Here is a 23,423-nt window from a genome sequence, read left to right on the forward strand (position 1 = left end):
AACTCCTGGACTCAAGCCATCCTCCTGCTTCAGCTTCCCAGGTAGCTGGGACTACAAGCACATGCCACCAAGCCTGGCTAAGTTTTTTTCATGGATCGTACCTTTGGTGTTGTATCTGAAATGTCATCGCCATACCCCATGTCATCAAGGATTTCTACCATGTTATTTTTTAGGAGTTTTATAGTGTTGGGTTTTATATATAGGTTATGATCCATTTTGAGATCACATTTTTAAAAAATATAAGGTCTGTGCCTAGATCCATTTTTTTTTTTATGTGGATGTCTGGTTGTTCCAACAGCATTTGTTGAAAATAAATACTATCTTTGCTTTATTATACTGCTTTTTTTCCTTTGTCAAAATTCAGTTGACTACATTTGTGTATGTTAGCCTATTTCTGGGCTCTCCATTATCTACTTGCCTGTTCTCTCACCAATACCATGTAGTATTGGAGTATTTTAAACAAGATCCCTATGCATTTATAATAGGTCTTAAAGTTGGGTAGGGTCAGTCTTTCAACTTTGTTCCTCAATATCGTGTTGACCATTCTGAGTATTTTGCCTCTCTATATAAATTTTAGAATCAAGCTGTCAACATCTCCAAAATAACTTGCTAAGATCTTGATTGGGATTGCATTGATTCTATAGATCAAATAGGTAAGAACTGACCTCTGTGCAATATTTAGTTTTCCTATTCATGGACATGGAATCTCTCTCCATTTACTTAGTCATTATCTGATTTCTTTCAACAGTTTTGTAGTATTTCTTATATAGATTATGTACATATTTTGTTAGAGTTATACCTAAGTACTTCGTTTTTGGCAGTGCTAATAAAAATATTATTGTGTTTTTGATTCAAATTCCACTTGTTCATTACTAGTGTATAGAAAAGTTATCAACTTTTGTGTATTAACCTTGCACCTGCAACATTGCTATAGTCATGTATTAGTTCCAGAGATTTTGTTGTTGTTGTTCATTTTGTATTTTCTACATAGACAGTTATATCATTTGTGAACAAATACAGTTTTATTTCTTCTTTTCCAATAAGTATAATTTTTATTTATTTTTTTGTCTCATTGCCTTAACTAGGACTTTCAGTATAGCACTGAAAAAGAGTGGTGAGAGTGGACATCCTTTCCTTGTACATCCATCCTATCCTGATCTAGTGGGAAAGCTTCTAATTTCATATGATTAAGTATGATATTAGCTATAGGCCTTTTGTAGTTTTGTAGTTTTATTTTTTAACCAATATGAGGAAATTCCCTCTATTTTTAGTTGACTTAGAGTTTTTATTATAAATAGGTATTGAATTTTGTTGAAGACTTTTTCTTCCTTTGTCTATATGATCATGTTTTTTCTTCTTTTGAGTGCTGATGTGATGAATAATATTAATTGATTTTTAAATATTGGATCAGCCTGGCATACTGGGATAAATTTTGATATGGTTCATGATGTATAATTTTTTTTATACTTGGCTATTTGGATTCAGTTTACTAATATTCTGTTGAGGCTGTAAAGTTTTGTTAATGAGAGTTATTGATAATTAGTTTACTTTTCTTGTAACGTCTTTATCTGATTTGGGTATTAGGGTGAAACTGGCCTCATGAAATGAGTTAGGAAGTATTCCCTCCTCTTCTCTCTCTTGTGCAATGATGTGGAAAATTGCCATAATTTCTCTATTAAATATTTAGAATTCATCAATACAACTGTTTGGCCTAGAGTTTTCTGTTTTGAAGGATTATTAATTACTCATTCAGTTGTTTTAGTATATAGGCCTGTTTAGATTTTCTTTGTTACCTTGTGTGAGTTTTGTCATATTGTGTCTTTCAAGAAGCCGATCCATTTAATCTAGGTTAACAACTTACGGGTATAGAATTGTCATCATATTCCTTTATTATCCTTTTAATATCCATGGGATCTGTACTGATGTTACTTTTTTCATTTCTAATATTAGTAATTTGTGTCTCTTTTCTCTTAGTTAACCTGGTTACAGGCTTATCAATTTCATACATCTTTTCAACATACCAGATTTTGGTTTTAGTGATTTTTTTTATCGATTTCCTGCTTTCAATTTCATTAATTTCTGTCCTAATATTTATTATTTCTTTTCTTCTTCTTCCTGTGGATTTACTTTTTTCTCATTTCCTAAATGGAAGCTTATATGACTGATTTTAGATCTTTCTTATTTTCTAATATTTGCACCCAAGGATCTAAATTTCCCTCTGCATACAGCTTTTCACATACCCCATGAATTTTGATAAGTTGTATTTTCACTTTTATTTAATTCAAAGTACTTTTTAATTTCTCTTGGGATTTCTTGGACCAATGTGCTATTTAGAAGTGTGTTGTTTAATCTCCATCCATTTGGGGTTTTCTAGTTGTCTTTCTGTTGATGATTTATAGTTTAATTCCATTGTGGTCTAAAAGCAGACATTTTATGAATTCTATTTTTTTAAACTTGTTAAAGTATGTTTTATGGCCTAGAATGTGGTCATCTATCTTGGTGAATGTTCCATGTGGGCTTTAGAAGAATGTGTATTCTGCTGTTGTTGGATGAAGTAACCTATAGATGTTAATTATATCCAGTTGATTGATAGTGTTGTTGAACTCAACTGTGTCCTTACTGATTTTCTCTCCTTTTTAAGCACATAATTTATACATTTAAAAAAATTTTGATGGTTGCCCTAGAATTTGCTATATACATTTACAACTACTCCAATCCCATTTTAAATAACACTGTACTACTTCAAGGGTAGTTCAAGTGGCTTTTAATATCAACACAATTATTATTTCTCCCTTCTGCCTCTTGTATCACTACTGTGACTCATTGTATTTATATATAAGCATACTTAAGGTATATACACAACTATATATAATCCAATACATTGTTGGCATTATTATCTTAGGTAGACTGTTACCTGTCAGGTCAAATAAGAATAAGAAATAATCTTTTCTTAATTTTACCTCCACTTCTTTCTTCTTTATGTGGCTCAGAGCTTCTGACCTATAATATTTTCCTTCTCTCTGAAGCACTTCTTTTAACAATTCTTACAAGGCAGATCTATTGGAAACATATTCCTTCAATTTTTATTTATCTGAAAAAGTCTTTATTTTTTCTTCCATTTTGAAGGATAATGTTTCAGGGTACAGAATTCTAGATTCATGATGTTTTTATTCTATCAACACTTTAAATATATCCCTTTTCTTTCTTCTTGTTCACTTGGCTTCTGAGAAGAAGTTGGATAATATTCTTATCCTTTATTCTTTACAAATAAGGTGTTTGTTTCCTCTGTATTCTTTGGTGATATTTTCTTAATCTTCAATTTCCTATAGTTTGAAATGATATGTGTAGATTTAGACTTTTCTGCATTGTGTTCAATGTTCTTTGATTTCCTATAGTTTGAAAATGATATGTGTAGATTTGGACTTTTCTGCATTTATTGTGTTCAATGTTCTTTGATTTTCCTGTGTTTGCTTTCAGTGTCTGACATTATTTTGTTGAGATCCTCGGTTGTTATCATTTTAGATATTTCTTCTGTTCATTTCTCTCTTTTTCTCTTTATTCTCCTTCTGGTATTGACATCACATGTATGTACACTTTGTGTAGTTGTCCTACATTCTTGGGTATTTTGTTGTGTTTTTGTTTTTTACTCTTTGTTCTCTTTGCTTTTCAGTTTGGGGTTTCTGTTGAGATAACATCAAGCTCAGAGATGTTTTCCTTCTCTATATGCAAACTATTAATAAGCCCATCAAAGGCAGTTTTTCAAGCTTTCAGGCTTAATGTTTTCGAACTTTTGCATTTATTTTTAGTTTTTTTCTTAGGATTTTCATCTGTCAATTTACATTGCCCATCTGTTTTTGCATGCTGTCTACTTTATCCACTAGATTTTTTTTTTTTTTTTTGCAGTTTTTTTGGCTGGGTTTGAACCGACCAGCGTATGGGGCCGGTGCCCTACTCTTTCGAGCCACAGGCGCCGCCCTAGATCTTTTGTTATACTAATTATGTCTGTTTAAACTGTTTTTTGCCCTTTTGTGTATCATAATGTCTTGGTAGCTAGACGATGTACTGGTAAAAGCAATGGCTGTATATAGGCCTTTAGTAATGTGACAATAAAACATGGGGGCAAGGGAATCTTTCTATAAACCTATGATTAGATATCAGGCTTTTTGTGAACCTATGCCTCTGGACTGTGTACTTCACAGGTGTTTCTGCTTATCCCACCTTACCCCAGCTGGGATAGGATGACTAGAGTGGGCTGGAGTTGGGTATTTATGTTCTCCCCCATAGAAAGGTAGAACAGACTAAAGTTGGATATCTTCCTTCCCCTAGAACAGCTGGGCTATGATAAAATGCTAGCAGCTTAGTCTCTGATTTATTAGGTTCTTGTAAGGGCAGACCTTGTTAAAAAGAACAGAATGCTTTGATGTAATTCAAAATTGTTCTTTTTCCTTTCTCTGTGACAGAAGCATGAGGGCAGTTTTTTTTTTTGTTTGTTTGTTTTTTTCAAATTTATTGGGAGAACCTGGTTACCTGCTGTGATAAATTCACAGTTATGGGGGATCCTATGACTCAATCTCCCTGGAGTTTTAAACTCTCATATGGGAGTTTTTCTTAAATTCATGTGATTGGTATTGCTCATCTCGGAGAGAGCTTTATGTTTAAAATAGTAATAATAATTTAAGGAACATATCACAACAGACATGGAAGTGCTGGATTTCTAAAGAGAGACGATAAATACACAGTTTTTCTAGTAATGACAAAAGAAAACTTCACCCCTATCCTTCCTTCCACCTGCATAATATACGTGGGCAATGACTTATCCCTGATCTTTCTTAAAGAGGCAGAGAGAACACAGACCTTGAGTTTAGAGATTAATGAGTTAGGTTTCCAGCATTGCTATGTCTTGGCTGTGTGATCTTGCTGAAGATTTTTTACCTAAAATGTATTCATTTAGTTTAAACTGGACAGAGTAACGCCTATATCAATTTTATGGTTGTGAAAACTAAGATAACACAGATTTACTTGGTTCACACTATGTATTCAACACCTGGATTTTTTTATTATGTCATTGAAACCGATATTTAGGATAGCTTGGTAAAAAATAGAGCAAGATTACTGGACCAAGGCACACTTTCTGTTTGCATTATTTGTACCTCATGTTTTTAAATTAATTTCTTATTATAGGCAACGAATACTTTGGTATTTCTGGGATTGTTTTTCACTAAAACAATGGATAGGCAGATTATTGAATAAAACCCTGATATGGTAAATTAGAAAAGTTAAGTGCACCATGTGAGATGAGCATCTCAAGTTCAAATATGTGGTAAATTGCAGAGCCAGACCTCAAACTTGGGTCTCCTAACTTCCATCTACTGGGCACTGTTCTCCAGACCGAGATGCTTTAGTTGCACCTCTGGTGGTATTTATCTTCTGGAGGTTACAGACCCTAAAACCTTGTGTCAAAGACCAACAGATGTGCATAGTGAAGTGGGGGGGATAAAGAAAATCATTTGGGGGAAATTTAAAAAAAATAGGATTTTATGTTCATTTCACCTCTGAGAATGTGAGAGTTTAACTGTCAAGTCGAGGAATTTTTTCTTGTTAGGGTTGATTTACCTGGTGCTCTTTACAGAGAAACTTCTTTGTGCAAGGAGGGCAATCTTGGCCATTCAACAAAGCAATTTTCTTATCAGCCTTCAAGTATCTTATCAGCCTCAAGACACAGTGTTTCACTACAGCACTGTTTTTTCCCCCTTGGGTGCTCTGTCCAAGACCTGAAATGGTATGTAGTATCTAATAAATATTTGATTAAAAGCAAAAGAAGGAAATGGGCAAAGATATCAGGGTTCTAATTTCTATTTCCTTTAATTTCTGTGTTAGCTTGGGCAAATAATTTAAGTCTCAGTGTCTTTTTCTTTAAAGCGAGGATGCTAACATCTAATATATGACTATCACTGAGTTATTATTAGAAATCTACCATAGAGCTTTCCATCTCTCTATTTCTATCTGTCATCCATCTACCTACCTACCTACCTACATACATACCTCTCTAATCTATCTTATGCCATATTATGATAGGATGATTTTTAAATTACTTACTAGCATTATAGTTTTGTTTTCTAAATTGATGACCAGAGGTATTCATTTTGTTAGAAATTTTTTATATATAAGCTTGAGCATGAAATGTTGTACAAATACCCAGCCGGATCTCCATGGTCTTTTTACTAGTTTGTTTTTGCTGTTAAAGAACGAAGGCAATGATAATACACAAGAAGCAATAGAAGTAGAGTGGTTTCAGAAGAAGACAAATCTAGGTTGGAGTCCAGACAGATTGTTCTCTGCTGTGTAGCTTTAGTCAAACCATTTAATATCTTTGAGTTTCAGTTTAATTGATTGTAATGTCTCAGTATAATAGCAATAACTATGATCAAGTATTGCTGTGACAAGTCAAAAAAGGTATATGAAGAATTTAGAGCATAGCACTTGGAAATATTAGTCACTATTGTGTTCATAATTTGCATTAATAACATCTGCATCTAGATGACAAATCTAACTTGGTTCCACAGATTACATTCTAGTCTCTAAAGATGATTATTCAGTCAATTTGAAAGAGATACATTTTCTGGGCCAGAAACACATCAAGGTGACCACAGTGCACAATAATAAGCACCATATTTGGGTGGCATATGAATTAATGTCTTGGACTGTCATAGTGACTACTGCGATTTGGAGCTATTTATTTCCCAGTGATTAACAAACTGACCTATAAAAGCGCTAATACTAATTCTTAGTGTTTATTTGGAGTACTGTGTACTGGGCTCTTCATACCAGTGTATTTTATTTAATCATCAGAACATCACTGATGAATGAGAAATCATCCCATTTGACAGAGAAAACACCTAGTCCTATAACTTTGGAGGGTAGTGCTATGGATATTTGTATGTATTTGCATAACTAGGTGAAGTGGATAGGTTCCCTTATACAGTTGAATTAAATCAATCTATTTAGAAGAATCAATTGACCCATCCTCTTTATAACCAGACCTTTGATTGGTGACATTAGGGGGTAGAAAAGTACATACAATATTGTCTCTACCTGAGATTGCATTCAGATGAGAAGGCAAGATGGACATCACTGCAATGATTAGTGAGCCACTATGGTATATAAATAGGTAGAAGTGAGCAAGAATCCCTGAGATCCCACTGTAGGTGCATAGGCCTGTAGACCTACCATGGAGCTGTGAAATTACATCATGAGCTACTTGAGAATATGAGGCTAACATCCAAGAAAAGGGAACAAGAAGGTAAGCTATAGGAATGTAGCATTTTTGTCACATGAGGCATCCTGGGGGGGTGATGGAGGTGGGGTGACAAAGGTGGGCTTTATCTGACATGGAGTGCATAGCATATAGAGTCCATCCTGCAATGGCATTGAAAGAACAGTGGAATTGAGGTGGAGAAGAGAGAAAGGAATTTGGGTGTAAAGGTAAGTCTTTATAGGAATGGTTGTGTTCTGTATAGTCTAACTGAGCCAAAATAGAGTTAGAGAATTAATTTGGGCAGAAGCTGGAGAAAAAAACCTGAAAGATGGAGAGGTAGATGACAGGTGACAGAATGACATAAACAGGAGTGTTTTTGTTTGCTTTTTTTTTTTAATTTTGTCCTAGAAACCCTTGTTTAGGATAGGGTGATAGAAGATAGAATCAGATTCATGGACAGTGATACTTCAGGCAGTTACATGTTTTCTAAGAGAGAAAGAAAAAGTGTGTGTGTGTGTTGGAGAAAAAGTAACCTGTGAATTTTTACATTAACCCCATAGTCATAACACAGCTGTGGTTACTATTTTGCTTTATTTCTTTCTTGTCTTTGTGTGTATTTAAGACTTTTTACATAATTCTAAACATTGTATATGCACAATTATGTGTTCAACCTGCCCATTTCATATGATAAGCCCTTTTCATATGTTGCTATATAATCTCATGAAGGTTTTAGGCGATGCAAACATTGTGATTGCACAGTTTGTCCAACGTGGGAATAACAGCTTTTATCTCACAGTGTGCATTTTATATTGCAGAGACTTATAATATCCGATATTAACTTGACTCACTGTGTCTGGGAAACCGGTGTAGGCTGCATCCCAAGTTTCCCTGCAGCTCCCTGTTCCATTAGTCAAGTGGAAATCTCATAACTAAATAGTCACTCAGAGCTTTGTCAATTTCTCGCTGGGCTCAGTGGATAATATGTGACCTGTCGCACATGAAGGATTCTCCATGGGGAGGGATGTAGCTTGCGGCCTAGGCAGGACATGAGGTATTAGGCTAAGGGGCCTCGCTGTGGGCTGGCTCCGCACAGAGACCAGTAAGTCAATCAGCTGCCTGTTGGATCTGTGGGGCTTTGAAAGGCCAATTTGCTGGGATTAAAAGAGGTCTGGCTTAATAAATGCGTCTGCTTGCCTAATATATTTGAGTAAATGAACCTTAAAATACTTGATTTAATTTAGCGTTGGGCACCAGATATCCGTGGCTGATGAAGAAGTCAAGAATCCTGTTATGTGTTCCAGCTTGCAAGGAAGGTGAAATCAGCCACGGTGCCATAACAGCTGATGGAAAACAAAAGCAATTTGGAAAACAAAATTAGCTCCTGCCATTTCCTAGCATGGGAATCTGTGGTTTGCCACCCAGGGAGCAAGTGTTCCCATTCAGCACAGTTTGTTTGCTGTGGCTTGGTGCCCTGCCTAGCTGGCAGGAGAGCACGCACTCTCTGCCTTCAGATGGCATTCCCTCTGCCCTGCAGCCCTAACCCCTTGCCGTGCCCCTGGATCTCCTAGAGAAGCAGCCAGATGGAGACAAGATCTAATCAGCTGGGGTTGGAGGACTCCCTTCCTCCCAGAAGACGTGCCATTGCTCAGGGTAGTAGCAACCACCTGAGTCTTAAGAAGAATGTACAGATCAAGGAGAGAGGACTGGGTATACTGCTGAGAGCTGAAAAAGATGATGTGGAAGTAGTGAAAACTCCCTGAAGAGAAAACTATTAAGGGAGAAAAATACCTAATGGGGAAAAGCAGGGAAAGATGAGAGATGGCTGAGGGCAGCAAACCAGACTGGAAAGGTGTTACAGCACAGTCATGGTCAGAGAGAGTAACTCACCGAGTTGGGAAAATAAAAGCACATTGATTACTTCGTCTTGTTTCTAAACTTTTACCCTAATGTTTCATTATGAAAAATTTCAAAAAGTAGAAGCAATTATGTAGTGACCATTCATATACCTATTACCTCCAGTCTACCATTATATGTACCATGGTATGTTTATCTATCTCTGTGTTCTGCCATCACTCTATCTTGATTTTTTGATTCATTTAAAAGCAAATTTAAGATACCAACACACTTCATCCTGAATGGTTCAGCTTGCAAATCATTAACTATGTAGTTTAATATTTCTTTACACTTCTTATAACCGGGAGAGTAGAAAATGTATTAAAATGCACAAATTTGCCATGTGCACTTACTGAGTTTTGACAAAGACATTCACCTGTGTAATCCAAACTCCTATCAAAATATGTAGTATTACCACCATTCCAGAGAGTTCCCTCCTTCCCTTCCAATCTCCACCCCTGTTTGTTCTTTTATATTCGCCGTTTGAATGTTCTATAGCTTATTTTCCTACTGATAAATGATGAATTCCTGGGATGTTTCTAGTTTTAAGCTGTTATGGATAAGCTACTATAAGTGGGTTTTTTGTTTGTTTTGCTTTAGGACATGTGTTTTCTTTCCTCCTAACTAAATTAGCAGGATTGCAGGTACAACCACTTAGGAAAAAGTTTTTGGAGTTTTGTGTAAAATCAAACTTTTTCCTAAGTGGTCATAGCCTTAAATGTTCCCATCAATATCATATGAGAATTCTAGTTTCTCTGCATCTTTAAGATTATCTGGTGTTATCATTTTTTAAAAATTAGTCATTTTATTGAGTGTGTAAACGCATCTCATTTTGTTTCTGAAGAATGTGACTAAGGTAATGAAGCAATTGAGGGTTTTCTGAGGGACAAGGCCTGATGGGCTGAACACCAGGACACGGAAGTTTTATCGGAAGCCATTTGTCAACCCTCCTAATTCTCATTGCTTCACGAGTCTTCACAGATCTTCTGAGGCAAACCCTTCATTTAACAGATAAAGAATTAAGACCTAGAATGAGAACACACTTTGCCCAGGGTCATTCATTAAAATAATGATCAAAGCCAGAGTTTCAAGTCACCATTTTGGTTACACTAAGTGTAGCGACTCTGTGACAGAGTTTTTCTCCTTAACTCCATTCCATGGTGGTACCAACATTGCTCTGCTGAGTCCAGCTTGACTTCAGCTTCTTTCTCAAAACAGGATTATTCTGATCAGCCACTGCTGACCCATTGGGTTTTATGTGCTTGACAGAGCCTTCTTGCACCTCATCGTTATTTAATTCAGAAGTCCTCATGCTTATGTGTGACATCACCCAGGCCTCTGTGTGGGGAAGAATGCCTGACCTCTGGGGTTTGCCCTTAGTTAAAGGAAGTCGTGTATCTCTTTCCATTCTCCCTTTCTTCTTTCATTTAGCAAACAGAAAAGGAAGAATATCAGAAACTGAGGGCAATATCTCTAATCCTGTCCAGTTCCAGCCATCAGCCTGATCATAAAATAGAGTTATAGAATTTTAAAGCAGAAGAAATTAAATTATTGTTTCTGAGACTCTGCTGAAAATGGAGAAAGGAATTTCCATCTTGCAGCGGGGATGCTGAATCTTGGCACCTCTGCAGAGGCTCTGTGTGCATTCATCTAAGCCATGCATGGGGGTGCTGACCCACAACCTCCCACATCCCCTTAAATGGCAGCTCTGCATCCCCCAACTGGCTGCATTACTACTGTCTATCCTGTTGTTTCCTGACACACAGAGAGAGGAGAGGGGGGTCTTCTCATCTGTGCTTGTGACACATCTTTATTTGTGATGTCTATCAGCTGCTTTAGATCAACCTCTTACTGCTACATCTACCTTTGAAATAGCAGAAACCTGGCAAGGAAACTCACTCAGATCACCACTAAATATTCCATTTCAGGATATCCATTCTCTTCTCTCCAATAAGCATATGATTTTATTAATATCCTTTTTTCCAAAGGGGGAAAATATATAATTACAGTTGACCCTTGCACAGCCTGAGTCTGGACCGTGTGTTCAGGTCCGCTTATACATGGATGTTTTTTCAATAACTATAATCAGCCTTCCATGTCCACAGTTACCACATCTGCAAGCAAATGATGATCAAAATATAGTATTTGCAGGATTCAAAATCTGCAGATGTGGAGGAACTACTGGAGACATGTTGTATGGGCAGATTTTGGGTATCTGCAGGTCTCTTGCACACTAACCCCCATGGATTCTGAGATACGACTATACTCTTCCTGGATACTGGGAGAATAATCAGTTGTAGGAAGGTGTACAAAGTTTTTTTTTTTTTTTTTTCCTTTCAAGTAAGAATGACAGTCTCAGAATTACAGGAAAGGAAGGAAAGAAGATACTCCACAGAGGCTAAATGGGTGTTGTCGCTTGACTGTCTTGCAGCCCCTCATCACCTTGGACAGCAGCATTTCCTTCACTTTCCACACTGAGGGAACCAACACCATCACCGTCCAGGTGGCTGCTGGGAATGCCCTTATCCAGGACACAAAAGACATCGCAGTTCATGGTGAGCCCTGAAAATTGTCCTGTGTTGTGCCTTCCTGCCCATCCCATTTCCTCTGTCCACCCTTCTGGCAATCACTGACTGCTCCAGATATTCCCCAGGACAGGGCAAAGTTATGTAGATCAACAAGTAGCACAAGTCACCTAGGGTTTCCTGCTTCTCCTTCACTTCATATATTATTATTTACAAGAAGAAAGGCTTGAGAGCTTAGTGACTAACAAAACTGGTAGGACCACACATCTACCATTTGCTGGGATAAGGAGTCAGAGCTGAAACCTCATGGAAGAGCAGACCCTTCTCCCACAGCACAGTGGTTTGGAGCCCCTCACCCATCACACCCTCTCTTTCTCACCCTCCTGGGCTCACCTACATACTCTCTCACCCACAGAATACTTCCAGTCACAGCTCTTGTCATTCTCTCCTAACCTGGATTACCATAATCCTGACATTCCTGAGTGGAGGCAAGATATTGGCAATGTCATCAAGCGAGCTCTGGTTAAAGTAAGTTGGCTTTATCTTAGTGTAAGTCTTTGTGAATAAAGAAAAGAACCAGATGGTGTGTTCCAGAATACATTTTCATTGATTAACTCAACCTTTCCACAATTAGAGATTACTTTTCTATAAAAAGAGAGAGAGAGAAGAAGAATGGAGGGAATTAAGGAAAGAAGGAGGGAAGGGAGGAGAAGAAAGAGTAAGAAAGGGTGAGGGAGAGGAAGAAGATAGAAGAGAGGGAGGAAGAGAGGGTTTATAGACAGGAATTGTAGGATTGAATGGCAGGTCTATTTTTAGATCTCTAAGTGTTCTCCAAACATCTTTCCAAAAGGAATGTATTAATTTGAATTCATACCAGCAGTGTAGAAGTGTTCCCCTTTCTGCACCCATGCGGAGACTTTACCTCTTTCATGTTTACATGGATGGAGCTGGAACATATTCTTCTTAGTAAAGTATCTCAAGAATGGAAGAAAAAGTATCAAATGTGCTCAGCCCTACTATGAAACTAATTTATGGTTTTCATATGAAAGCTATAACCCAGTTATAACCCAAGAATATGAGGAAGGGGGAATGGGAGGGGAGTGAGGGGGGAGGTTGGGCAGAGGGAGGGTGATTGTTGGGATCACACCTACGGTGCATCTTACAAGGGTACATGTGAAACTTAGTAAATGTAGAATATAAATGTCTTAACACAGTAACTAAGAAAATACCAGCAAGGCTGTGTTAACCAGTGTGATGAAAATATGTCAAATGTTATATAAAACCAGTATATGGTGCCCCATGATTGCGTTAATGTACACAGCTATGATTTAATAACAAATAAAAAAAAATAAAGACAGAAATTGGCCAAATGTTTATCTTGGATGTTTCTGGGACAGGAGCTTGATCCCTTCCACATTGACTCCCTCATAAGATACTCTTTTTTTCCTTGGGGCCACAGTGATTTATTAAGTCAAGATAGGTCAAGAGACCTGTGAGGTATGTATGTTTCATGATGCCCCAGGCTCACAACTAACATAAGTTACATAAAACTCACATGGCAGTTAATGTTTTAATAAATCATGCATTGAATGTATAATAATATCATGTACTTATCTGGCTTTTCCTGACCAAAGGGGTCATGTTAACCAGACATTCAGACTCATGAGGCTACCATTGGCCCTAGGGGACACTCAGCTGGCCACAGATCAAAAAACAAAGCATTCCAGCAGAAATTAGTGCTAATTTAATGTCAGATTTGCCTTAGAAAAGTTAACTATTCTGTCAAAGCCAGGCACTAGAACATAATGATGAATCAAACATGCTCAATTCAAATGTAGGAGTGAGTTTAATGTGTGACCAGCTCTAAGGTAAAGATATGGACAGCTTCTTTAAGAAGCAAAGAAAGAAGTGTGATTTGCTCTATTCAGGGAAGTGCAGGTTTGCCATTCAGCAAATACATATTCAACTATTGGAGTGGTGCTACAGGGGGTACTGGAACAGTGTTTTCAAAGGATACATGTTAACAGGAAAAGGATGGTGTCTTTCAGGTAAAAGAATAGCAGAAGCAAAGCTGCGGGTTCTTGAAAGAGTACAGCATATTGGGAAATGGTAAGGAGTTTGACTTTGCCAATCTTTAGGTTATAAGGAACACTGTGGCTAAGTTGACCTAGGGTGGTTAGGTCAGATTGAGAAGGGCCTGAGAAGCTGTAAGGAGCTTGGCATCTATCTTATAGGCACTGCAGAGTATGAAAAGTATTATTTTCTTTTTCTTTAATTTAAGAAAATTCTGCTAATATATTTATATTTGTCACCCTTTTTAGTGGCAATGCAGATGACAGATGGCTGGAGAAGTAAGGGAACAGATGTAGGAGAGATTTCACAAAAGATGAACAGGAAAAAGACCACTGCAGTTATCTAGGCCAGAGAACATAAGACCCTGAAGAGGAAAGAGTCAAAGACTACTTAGGAAGCTGAACAATAGATTTGGTGACTAATAACAAGTAGTGTGAATGTGAGGGAGGGAGAAGCTTTCTGGTGGCCAGAGTCGGCAGGAGAAGGCCTCACCATTAATCAAGATGAGGACTGTGTGGGAGAGATGTGCTTGGGAAACAATAAGGGCTCCGCCTTTCTAATATAAGTTTGGAGCATCTGAGAAATAATTGGGCGAAGAGTTGAGAAGATGAGTCTGAAGATAAAGCTAGAGGTGGGGACAATTGGGAAGGGTCTGAGGAGCTGCGGCTGTGGAGGTTGTTGGGCTTCTGCTGGGGGGGTGTTGGGGAGGTGTGATTGCAGATGTTCCCCCAGGCCCGAGGAGGATCCAGGAAGGGCTTGGAGACTAGGTAACAGGGAATGGTTTAAGAGCATTCCTATCGGGAGTTGTCAAGAAGAATCACTATACTTCACATTCTTTTGCAAAGAGATTGTTTATAGAAGGAGATGAAAATGAGGTTTCTAAATATGCTATCTTAGTCTGTTTGGGCTGCTATAGCAAAATCCTATGCATGGGAGACTTATAAATAACAGAAACTCATTTCTTATAATTCTGGAGGCCTGGAAGTCTAAGACCAAGGTTCTAAGAGTTTCAATGTCTGGGGAGGGCCCATTTCCTGGTTCATAGATGGTGCTTTTTGCTGTATCTTCACACAGTGGAAAGGGCAAGGGACTTCTCTTTTGTAAAGACAGGTATTCAATTTGTGCGGACTCCACTCTAAAAACCTAATCGCCTCAGGCAGCACCTGTGGCTCAAAGGAGTAGGGTGCAGGCCCCCTATGCCAGAGGTGGTGGGTTCAAACCACCCCGGTCAAAAACTGCAAAAACAAACAAAAAAAACCCTAATTGCCTCTCAAAGGCTTCAAGCTAATACCATTATATTGTTGATTACGGCTCAACATAAGAATTTGGATGCTAGAGGTGGGGACACACAAATATTCAGGCCATAACATATGTCTTTGATGGGGAGGCATCCAAAATTATATTTTTCATGGTTGCATTTATTAAAAATTTACCAGCTTTTAAAAAAATAACTTGGCAATTGTAATAACAATAATGAATCATGCCAATCAATTTGTTTGCCTCAAATCTCATCCAGGGTCCTTCCAATGTCTTTGACTGACTGACACCACCTGAAATTCCTCTTTTCTGAGACAAGAAGTCCCACCAGCAAAGTCACTAATAGCTTGACCCTCTTCCTTACATTGGGTAATTCTTTGCATTGTGTCACTAAGTCTGGTGTCCTTAGACTTGCTTTCTCTGGAAGGTTAGGATAAGGCCCTCCTGCCCCATGGACTTGAGCACTGGGACTGCCAGCTCCTCAAGGGTCATGTCCCATGGCAGGACTCTGAGATATGTTGCAAACCATCTCAGGGTTCCAACGGGATGCCTTGCTTGGGTGGACCTTTTAGGCTTCTAACTGGTGCTACTCATCTTTCTGAAGGCTGGCTCTCTCGCTCTTCTCACATCCCACCCTGAGAATTAACTCCAGTGTGTAAACCTAGTTCTATATAGGAGTCAGAGCTGGGAACATGGGAAACACCCAACCCGTTTGTTTCTTTTTTTTTTTATTATTACACATTATTTAATCAGTTAATAAACATCATTTTTTGCTGTAAGGAAAAGTGCTGTAAAGAAAAACTTTGTAAACATATTTTCTTTTTTTTATTGTTGGGGACTCATTGAGGGTACAATAAGCCAGGTTACACTGATTGCAATTGTTAGGTAAAGTCCCTCTTGCAATCATGTCTTGCCTATTTTCATGCAATTGTACGAATATATGAATTGGACAAATCTCTATTCCTAGTATTATTAACTGGGGAATAGAAATTGCTAGGTCATAGGATACACACATTTTGTTGTTTTTTTATTGTTAAATCATAGCTGTGTACATTAGTGCAATTGCCTGTACCCATTCTAAGCTGTACCATAGATGTGGCCCCACCCATTACCCTTCCTCCACCAAAACCTCCCCCCTCCCTTCCCCTTCCTTGGCCCTTTCCCCATAGTCTTGTGCTATAGTTGGGTTATCGCCTTCATGTGAAAGCTATAATTTAGCTTCATAGTAGGGCTGAGTACATTGGATACTTTTTCTTCCATTCCTGAGATACTTACCCATTTGTTTCTATACAATTCATCACACATCTTTTGGAAAAGTAAAGTAGCCACAGAGACCCCCAGGAATGTCTGAGCAAGGACACAGGAAAAACTTATTAGAGAAAAGACTGTACCAGGCAGATGTAATTGTATGTCACAGTGGGCATCATCTATGCTTCTGAATCATATGGGGCATGGTAATCTGGAGGTGCCTGGGGTGGGAGTCGGAAGTGGAGGAGTTCACTGCAGGCAGAGGGGACTTCCTGGAGAAGGTGGGCATCTCAGCTGAATCACAAATGATATATATTTGGATGGGCATAAGAGGTGTTTTTCTAGATACAAGATCTTTAGGATGCACATAGGAATGAATAAGCATACTCTTTACAGGGGGAGAGCTCAGAGTCCTATTTTCTTTAAGAATTCTCCTTCATACAGAAGCTTTCTTCTAAGTTTTTATCACTATAGCAATATAATCCATTTAGTAAACACTTCAGCAATAGAAAAATTCACTTATAATCCCAGCCTTGTAATAAATTTTAGTATTTCATTATTTTCTTTTTTGTACATTCGCATTTTTATGGCGCTGTAACCATAGGAATGTAAGGAAATAGAATAGGAGGCAGCTATCCTAAGTATTTTTGTGTTGCCCTAGTAGTCATTATCATCTTAATGATAGAATAATACACTACCAGGTGATTACACCAATATTTATTTATTTATTTTGGAAAACTTGAGATTTTCTCATTTATTTGCTATTATAAATAGTGTTGTGAGTAGTTTTTCCTGCATATGGCTTTTTCTGTATTTTTAATTATGTCTTTAGGACAAACTCACCAAGTCACAGTTACGGAATGAAGGGTATGACTTCATATTTTTATGACCTTAAAGTAAGTCTTCTGGAAAACAAATTGGCAATACGTATAATTTTTTTATTGTCACCAGTGTCAAATGAGGGAGACTTCTTCACTGCAGCCTCACCAATATTAGTTATTAAACTAAAAAAAAAAGAAGAAGAAAGAAAGAAGAAAATCCTGTTTAATAAGTGAAAACAGCTGTTTTCACTGTTCTGCTTTCTTTAAATTTGCATTTTCCATGTTTATTTATGACTCTTCTTCATTTGCAGCCAGTCTGTTTGTGTTTTAGCTATAAGCTCTAGCCCTCTTAGTACAGAAAAATGAAATATATGGGAGGAACTTTTGCTAATATTCCCAGCAAATAATGCTTTGAAAATCATTTGTAATACCATTTTAATTTCTGTAAAAAAATACATGTATATATTTTTTCTTTTTTATAGAAATTCAGAGTAGAGGAGTTAGTGAAACTAATAATTCTTTACCTAGCTGATCTAGGAGAACACAGAGAGAAAGCCTGGATGTATATTGGAGTAAAATGCTGCATTTAAAAAGCTTTGGGAAAGGCCAGCTCTCCCAGCACCTCACTCTTTGACTAAACCTCTTTGCAGGTAACCAGTGTCCCAGAAGAACAGATCCTCATTGCCATGTTCCCTGGCCTGCCCACTTCAGCAGAGCTTTTCATCCTCCCACCCAAGAATCTGACAGAGAGGAGGAAAGGCAATGAAGGGGACCTGGAACAAGTAAGTGGAAGCAGACATGGTGGGGACACCTGCCTGTCCTCTACACCCGGAGGGGGGACAAAGCCATTTCCAGCCAGAAAGGAGCCAGGCTTTTTCCCATTGCCTTCCCACTGCGCTGTTTCCCATTGCTCTTTCCCATTGCCTTCTGTAAGTCTTTGCCCAACACCGAGAGTTATGAAGAACAATCAGCCTTCCAGAATAAATGCAGATGTAAATAGATGGGAGCATTTAGCTGCTCAGGAAGGACAGGCACCCGACGCCATCCATGCCAGCGGTGACCACCCCTACACCTGGCTCATGTTTACCACCTGGTGACCTCTAGGGCTTGTGGGGCAGGCAGCAGAGAAAAGGGGTGGGATTTGAGTTTCTCTACCGGTTTCTGGGGCTATGTGCTGCTTCTTTTTAAAGGGCACTGGCCCTAGAGCTCCTGGCCAATTTAAGTTCTGCCTCTGGGGAGAACATGAACTACTTTTGAACACATTTCTCTGGAGAGAGATGGTTTGCCTAATCTTGCTTTGACAAAGGAAGCAGCATTTCAAAAAGGGATTGTGATTTACTGTTCTTATCACCTGGGCACATAGAACTGTGCTGTGATGGGCACACTTCCCTGCAAGTTAAGGACACGGCCAGCCTGGTGTTCTTCCCTCTCACTCCCTGCCACTCCTGGGGTTGTGTTGACTGCACCCTGCTCCACCCTCTCGTGTCTTCTCATGATGCTAAGTCAGAAGTGGAAATAAGTAAGGATGAGGCTGCTGGAAATCAGCATGAATCCAACATCTGCCTCTGTATGAGGTAATCATATGCAGATTTCTGTGATCATTTCTGTGTCCCAGTGGTCCTCACACAGCCACCTCCTCATCCCCATTTCCATCCACAGTCCCCGAGCAGCATAGAGGCAATGGCAGTTGCTCTGGAAAACGAAGCAGTCCCCTCCATTGCAGGGTTGCATATTGAAGTTGGCCAGAAATAAATCCAGTTTTTCAATGCATACATCACTTTTACAAGACCTCTTTATTCTGAAATAGCAAGTGGCATGTGTGAACTATATTTGGAAGCTACAATATCCATCCATTTAGATAAATAGGTAATTACGGTGATGAATAGCAGCTGTGATATTAAGGCGCATACAGTGAGATAAGAGTTAGGGACAACAGCCTAAGTCTGCCTCAGCTTTCATGTGGGAATTACAGAGTGATTAAATCGATGTTATGTGTTCTGATACTTGCCAGGGAACAGTAAAGAGGAAAAATTATCCCATAAAAAGGAGGCAGCTTCTGCTTTGATGTTTGCTTCCCATTGTCTCTAAGATAGGAAAAGTAGAAAAGTGGGCTGGGGGTACATGCCTGCTTTAATCCTGGCGGGGCTTCCATCCCCTATAATTACTCGATCAGATTAAAGAGCTAATGATGGGTTGACTTTCTTTCACTGGAACCCATAACAGGTCTTAGGTGATAGAGACATGGATGAAAGAACACTGAACTAGGAATCGAAGAAAACACCTATATCTGTTGCAGCTTTAATTCATCAGATCAGAGGGTACTCCCTCCGGCTAACAGCACATCTCTTTCCATGTCCCTTCCCTCTCCAGAGTAAGCAAATAATGCAGACTACAGTCATCCTTCCACCAGACGCGGGGGATCGGTTCCCGGATCCTTGCACATAGTGAAATTCACGCACATTCAAGTCCCGCAGTTGGCCCTATGCAACCCACATGTGTAAAAGCCAGGCTCATGTGCATTTTTCTCATCCTTGGAATACTACATTTTCTATCCATGTTAAATTGAAAAAAAAAAATCCCATTATGAGTGGACCTGGACAGTCCAAACCCACATTGTTCCCCTGGGCTCCATAAGACTCTAAGAAATATGAGGATAGAATTGATAAAGATGTCCCAACATCCTGCTTCCTGATTGAACATGGTCATTTTTTGATCTGTTAACCTTCCCCTGGTTACTTACCCCATGAGGGAATATCGTCCCATGTCATGTCTTCCCAGACATCCTTTCTCTCTCTGCCTCTCTTCTGTCTTTTTTTTTTTTTTTGTAGATTGTAGAGACACTGTTTAATGCTCTAAACCAAAATTTGATCCAGTTTGAGCTGAAGCCAGGGGTTCAAGTCATTGTGTACGTCACACAGTTGACATTAGGTAAGTGCCACTGGGAATTGGGGGAAATGGGTCTGATGATCTGTTTACCTAGAGAAAAAGGGGGAGATAATCACCAAACACTTCTCACAGACACCTGAAAGTGGCTTTGAAGGAGGGCCCTTTTGTGTAGTGATGGTTTAGAAAGATTAGTCATGTGTGTGCATGCACGCGCGCGCGCACACACACACACACACACATATATAAAACTGGATGCATCTTATGCCCGGAAGACTATGTGATAAGTGGTCTTGCCATTGAATCCCTAGATGGTTTTGAAGAAAACCAACAATTTCTTTGTGTCTAGACTTTGTTTACTTAATAATTTATTTATTATTTATTGTTCATAGTGGAACAACATTGGGTAGTCCTCAGGCTTTCTTTATTTCTATTATTTTTTTGACGTCATGAATCTTAGACAGGAGGCCAGATAATATGCATTTAAAATCCCCTTCCAACTTGCAATATGGGAGTCTAAATAGCAACAGGAACAAGCTCTAGTTGGTATATTTATGAAAGGAATAATAAAGGCATGTCTCACTAAACATCTATTTCTGGCTCTCTGGGAGAGTCTGTTTGCCAATTGGTTCTTTTCAACATGAGACTTTTCAGATATGGAGGTCCAAATATGCCCATCCAGTGGTGTTTCACCAGACAATTGTGGAGAAAGACAATAAAAATTACATCAGTATTTAATCAAAAATTTCACACTGACAGGCGCCCAGGCTATTGAAGAGCAAGAACATTTGTGCCCTTCTTCTGTGCCCCTTATCTGGGAATGCATTGGTCAATTTATCCCGAGAACAACAAGTTTCCTCAGGCAGAACAGAGGAGTTTGCTTTCCCCAAAAAGCTCTGGTCAGAGATATCATTCTCATCACTGGAGCCAGGCCGACTTTGTCCAGAGAGCACTTAGGATGGAGACCAGTGGTCCTTTCTCCGATAGGTACTCCCTCCAGCTAACAGCTTCCAAGTGAGTATGTCTGTTCCTTCCTCCTAGCTCCATTGGTGGACTCCAGTGCTGGGCATAGCAGCTCAGCCATGCTCATGCTCTTATCTGTGGTGTTTGTCGGCCTGGCTGTGTTTTTGATCTACAAGTTTAAAAGGTATGTGCTCAATTTAGGTCCTGGGGCTAGATTCATCAAAGATGATTCTCCTATAACTAACTTTTCTAAACTAATCTTAAGAATTTGATTTTAATTCTCCTTGAAGTTCTGTTGACACTGGGAGAAAGCAAGAATGATTGAGGGTTGGATGGAATAAATAGGCTTAAGAATCAGAACTCTATCCAGTTTACAGGTGTAACAATTTAAGTAAATGAAGGCTAGCCTATGAAAGTAATTTCTTCCTTTTAAGAGAAGGGTTGGGGTTTTTAGACCTCACCCAAATTTCTAAAATAAGGCATCAAATGTTCAGAAGATCTTTTTTATACAAATCAACTCTCTACTCAAGGTCGTTAAATAGAGAAAATACAGCTAAAATATGATACACACATGTATCATACAGACGCACATATGCATTTTCACATCTCCTTTTGCAGTTCTGGTGTCTCTGTTTACATTTGCATGCTAAAAATATTCAACCTTCATCCCTCTCCCTTCTCTTTCTGTCCGAATGAGAAATTGATCAGGAGAGCCAAACTCCATATGTATTCAGAAATTATTTTTAAAAGCCACAGGAGAAGTGGTATAACAAGATACTTATTGCAACCATGAAATTGAAATCAATAATTCTGTACCAATATTTAAATTATGTAATATTTCTACCAGAAGTATACTGGTTAAGAGTATGAACTCTGAAATCAGACAGATCCAATTTTAACTTTCAGCATTTGTAACCTTGGGCAATAATATTTGTCTCTCTAAGCATTAGTTTCCTCTTCAGTAGAATGAAGAAGACAGTAATAATTTATAGGTTTGCTATATGGTTGAAATGTCATAATACCTATAACTGCTATATACTAATCAACAAAGCTATGTTGTTAGCAATAACAAGGAGCACATATTCCAAAGATACTTTCTGTGTCATAAACTGGCACATATTCTGTTCTCAAATATTTCTTCAGTGGCACGTGCTTCTGAAGAATCCTGAGTGAAGTAAAAATATCATTATATCAGATTCATTTTAAAAGTACCACTTGGTCCTGGGAATCTTTCTGGGCATGGAAGGTGATGCTTTTAGGTATTGGTAGAGATCAGTGGGAAATGGGCTTGACTCATCCTGTTCCCCTTGTTCCTGCTTAACTCTCCACTAGTGGACATCTCAGTTGCTTAAAAATACAAGTTTTACTCAGCCTGCCCCTCACTGTTAGCCACAACAGCAGAAATACTATCATCAACTTCCATGCCCACTGGATGGACAGAGATTTACTTCCCTACTGGATTTATAGACAAGTATGCAAGTTCACACTTGTTCTTCTTGGATCAAGATTTGTCAGCCCATCTATTCCTGTTCACTTTGAAGAGAGGAAAACATTTTCTGTCACAATTAGAAAGAAAAAGTCCCATTTGGAAACAGTCTAGGTAAGGCAACATCCATTCATAGATGTGCTTTGATTATATGCAAAGAACATTTTCACTTTTGACTCATCTAGGGATTTGATTGTGGGGAAGCCTGGTGGATTCTGGGGTTGGGAAACCAGCTAAGCTCAATGTGTCACCTCAGCCTCCTGCAACTCAGAGTTGCTAAGGACAGGGGCCAATAGCAGTCCTGCAAAGAGACATTTGTGTCAGGTGGCCACAAAGCAAGGACATGTAAGGGTCACTAGTCCTCTGAATTGGAAAGTTTCTGTTCCTTTATAAATATGTTTAAATTTCCTACACAGTCACCTTATTAGTGGAGGCATCTGTAAACACGTACATTTTAATATTAGTTCATAAATCCACGCCAGATAATGAGCGCTCTCTGCTGTTCTGCCTTTGTAGTTCCCTATTGTCAGCCAACCCTTTTAAAGTTTCTGACAGTGGATCACATAGCTAAGGCTACAGGAAACAAATGCCAATCAAACTGCGTGACAGCAGTGTCAGCTAAAAGTAACCTGTCGTCAGTTAACCTTTTTTTTTTTTTCTGGCCCCTTTGTCTGGAAGGTTTCCTCCTTTGGTAGATAGAGATTCTGCTGGATTTTCTTTTATTTCTTTGGTCTCCTTTCCTTCCCTATCACATGGTATCCCAGTGATAGCTACAGGGAGGGTGCCTGGTTTGCAACAAGTGAAGGTCATGTTCCTACCCCTGGATTCACAGAGTCTCATTTGCTTCTTTCATTACCATACAGTAAAACTTATTCAATGATAAAAATGCTTTATAATCTGCCCTAGTACAGTAGCTGTTGGTGTGACCAAGGGACTGAATTTTAGTTGTAATTAACTTTAATTAATTTAAAGCAAATAGCTAGTAAATGCTCTGTTGAACAGCATAGTGGGGGCATTTC

At 38.7% G+C, this 23,423-nt stretch overlaps 1 protein-coding gene across 1 annotated transcript in view; it reads left to right on the forward strand.

The window, feature by feature from the left end:
• Positions 1-23,423, forward strand: part of SORCS3 (sortilin related VPS10 domain containing receptor 3) — a 632,023-nt gene that overhangs the window by 601,998 nt on the left and 6,602 nt on the right. The window contains exons 21-25 of the mRNA XM_053585949.1: positions 11,580-11,703; positions 12,089-12,201; positions 17,723-17,854; positions 19,901-20,000; positions 20,997-21,102. Of these exons, the coding sequence (XP_053441924.1) occupies positions 11,580-11,703; positions 12,089-12,201; positions 17,723-17,854; positions 19,901-20,000; positions 20,997-21,102 (575 nt within the window). The remainder of the gene's footprint in view (positions 1-11,579; positions 11,704-12,088; positions 12,202-17,722; positions 17,855-19,900; positions 20,001-20,996; positions 21,103-23,423) is intronic.

This window comes from Nycticebus coucang, chromosome 3 (assembly GCF_027406575.1).
Source record: "Nycticebus coucang isolate mNycCou1 chromosome 3, mNycCou1.pri, whole genome shotgun sequence".
Lineage (NCBI taxonomy): Eukaryota > Metazoa > Chordata > Mammalia > Primates > Lorisidae > Nycticebus > Nycticebus coucang.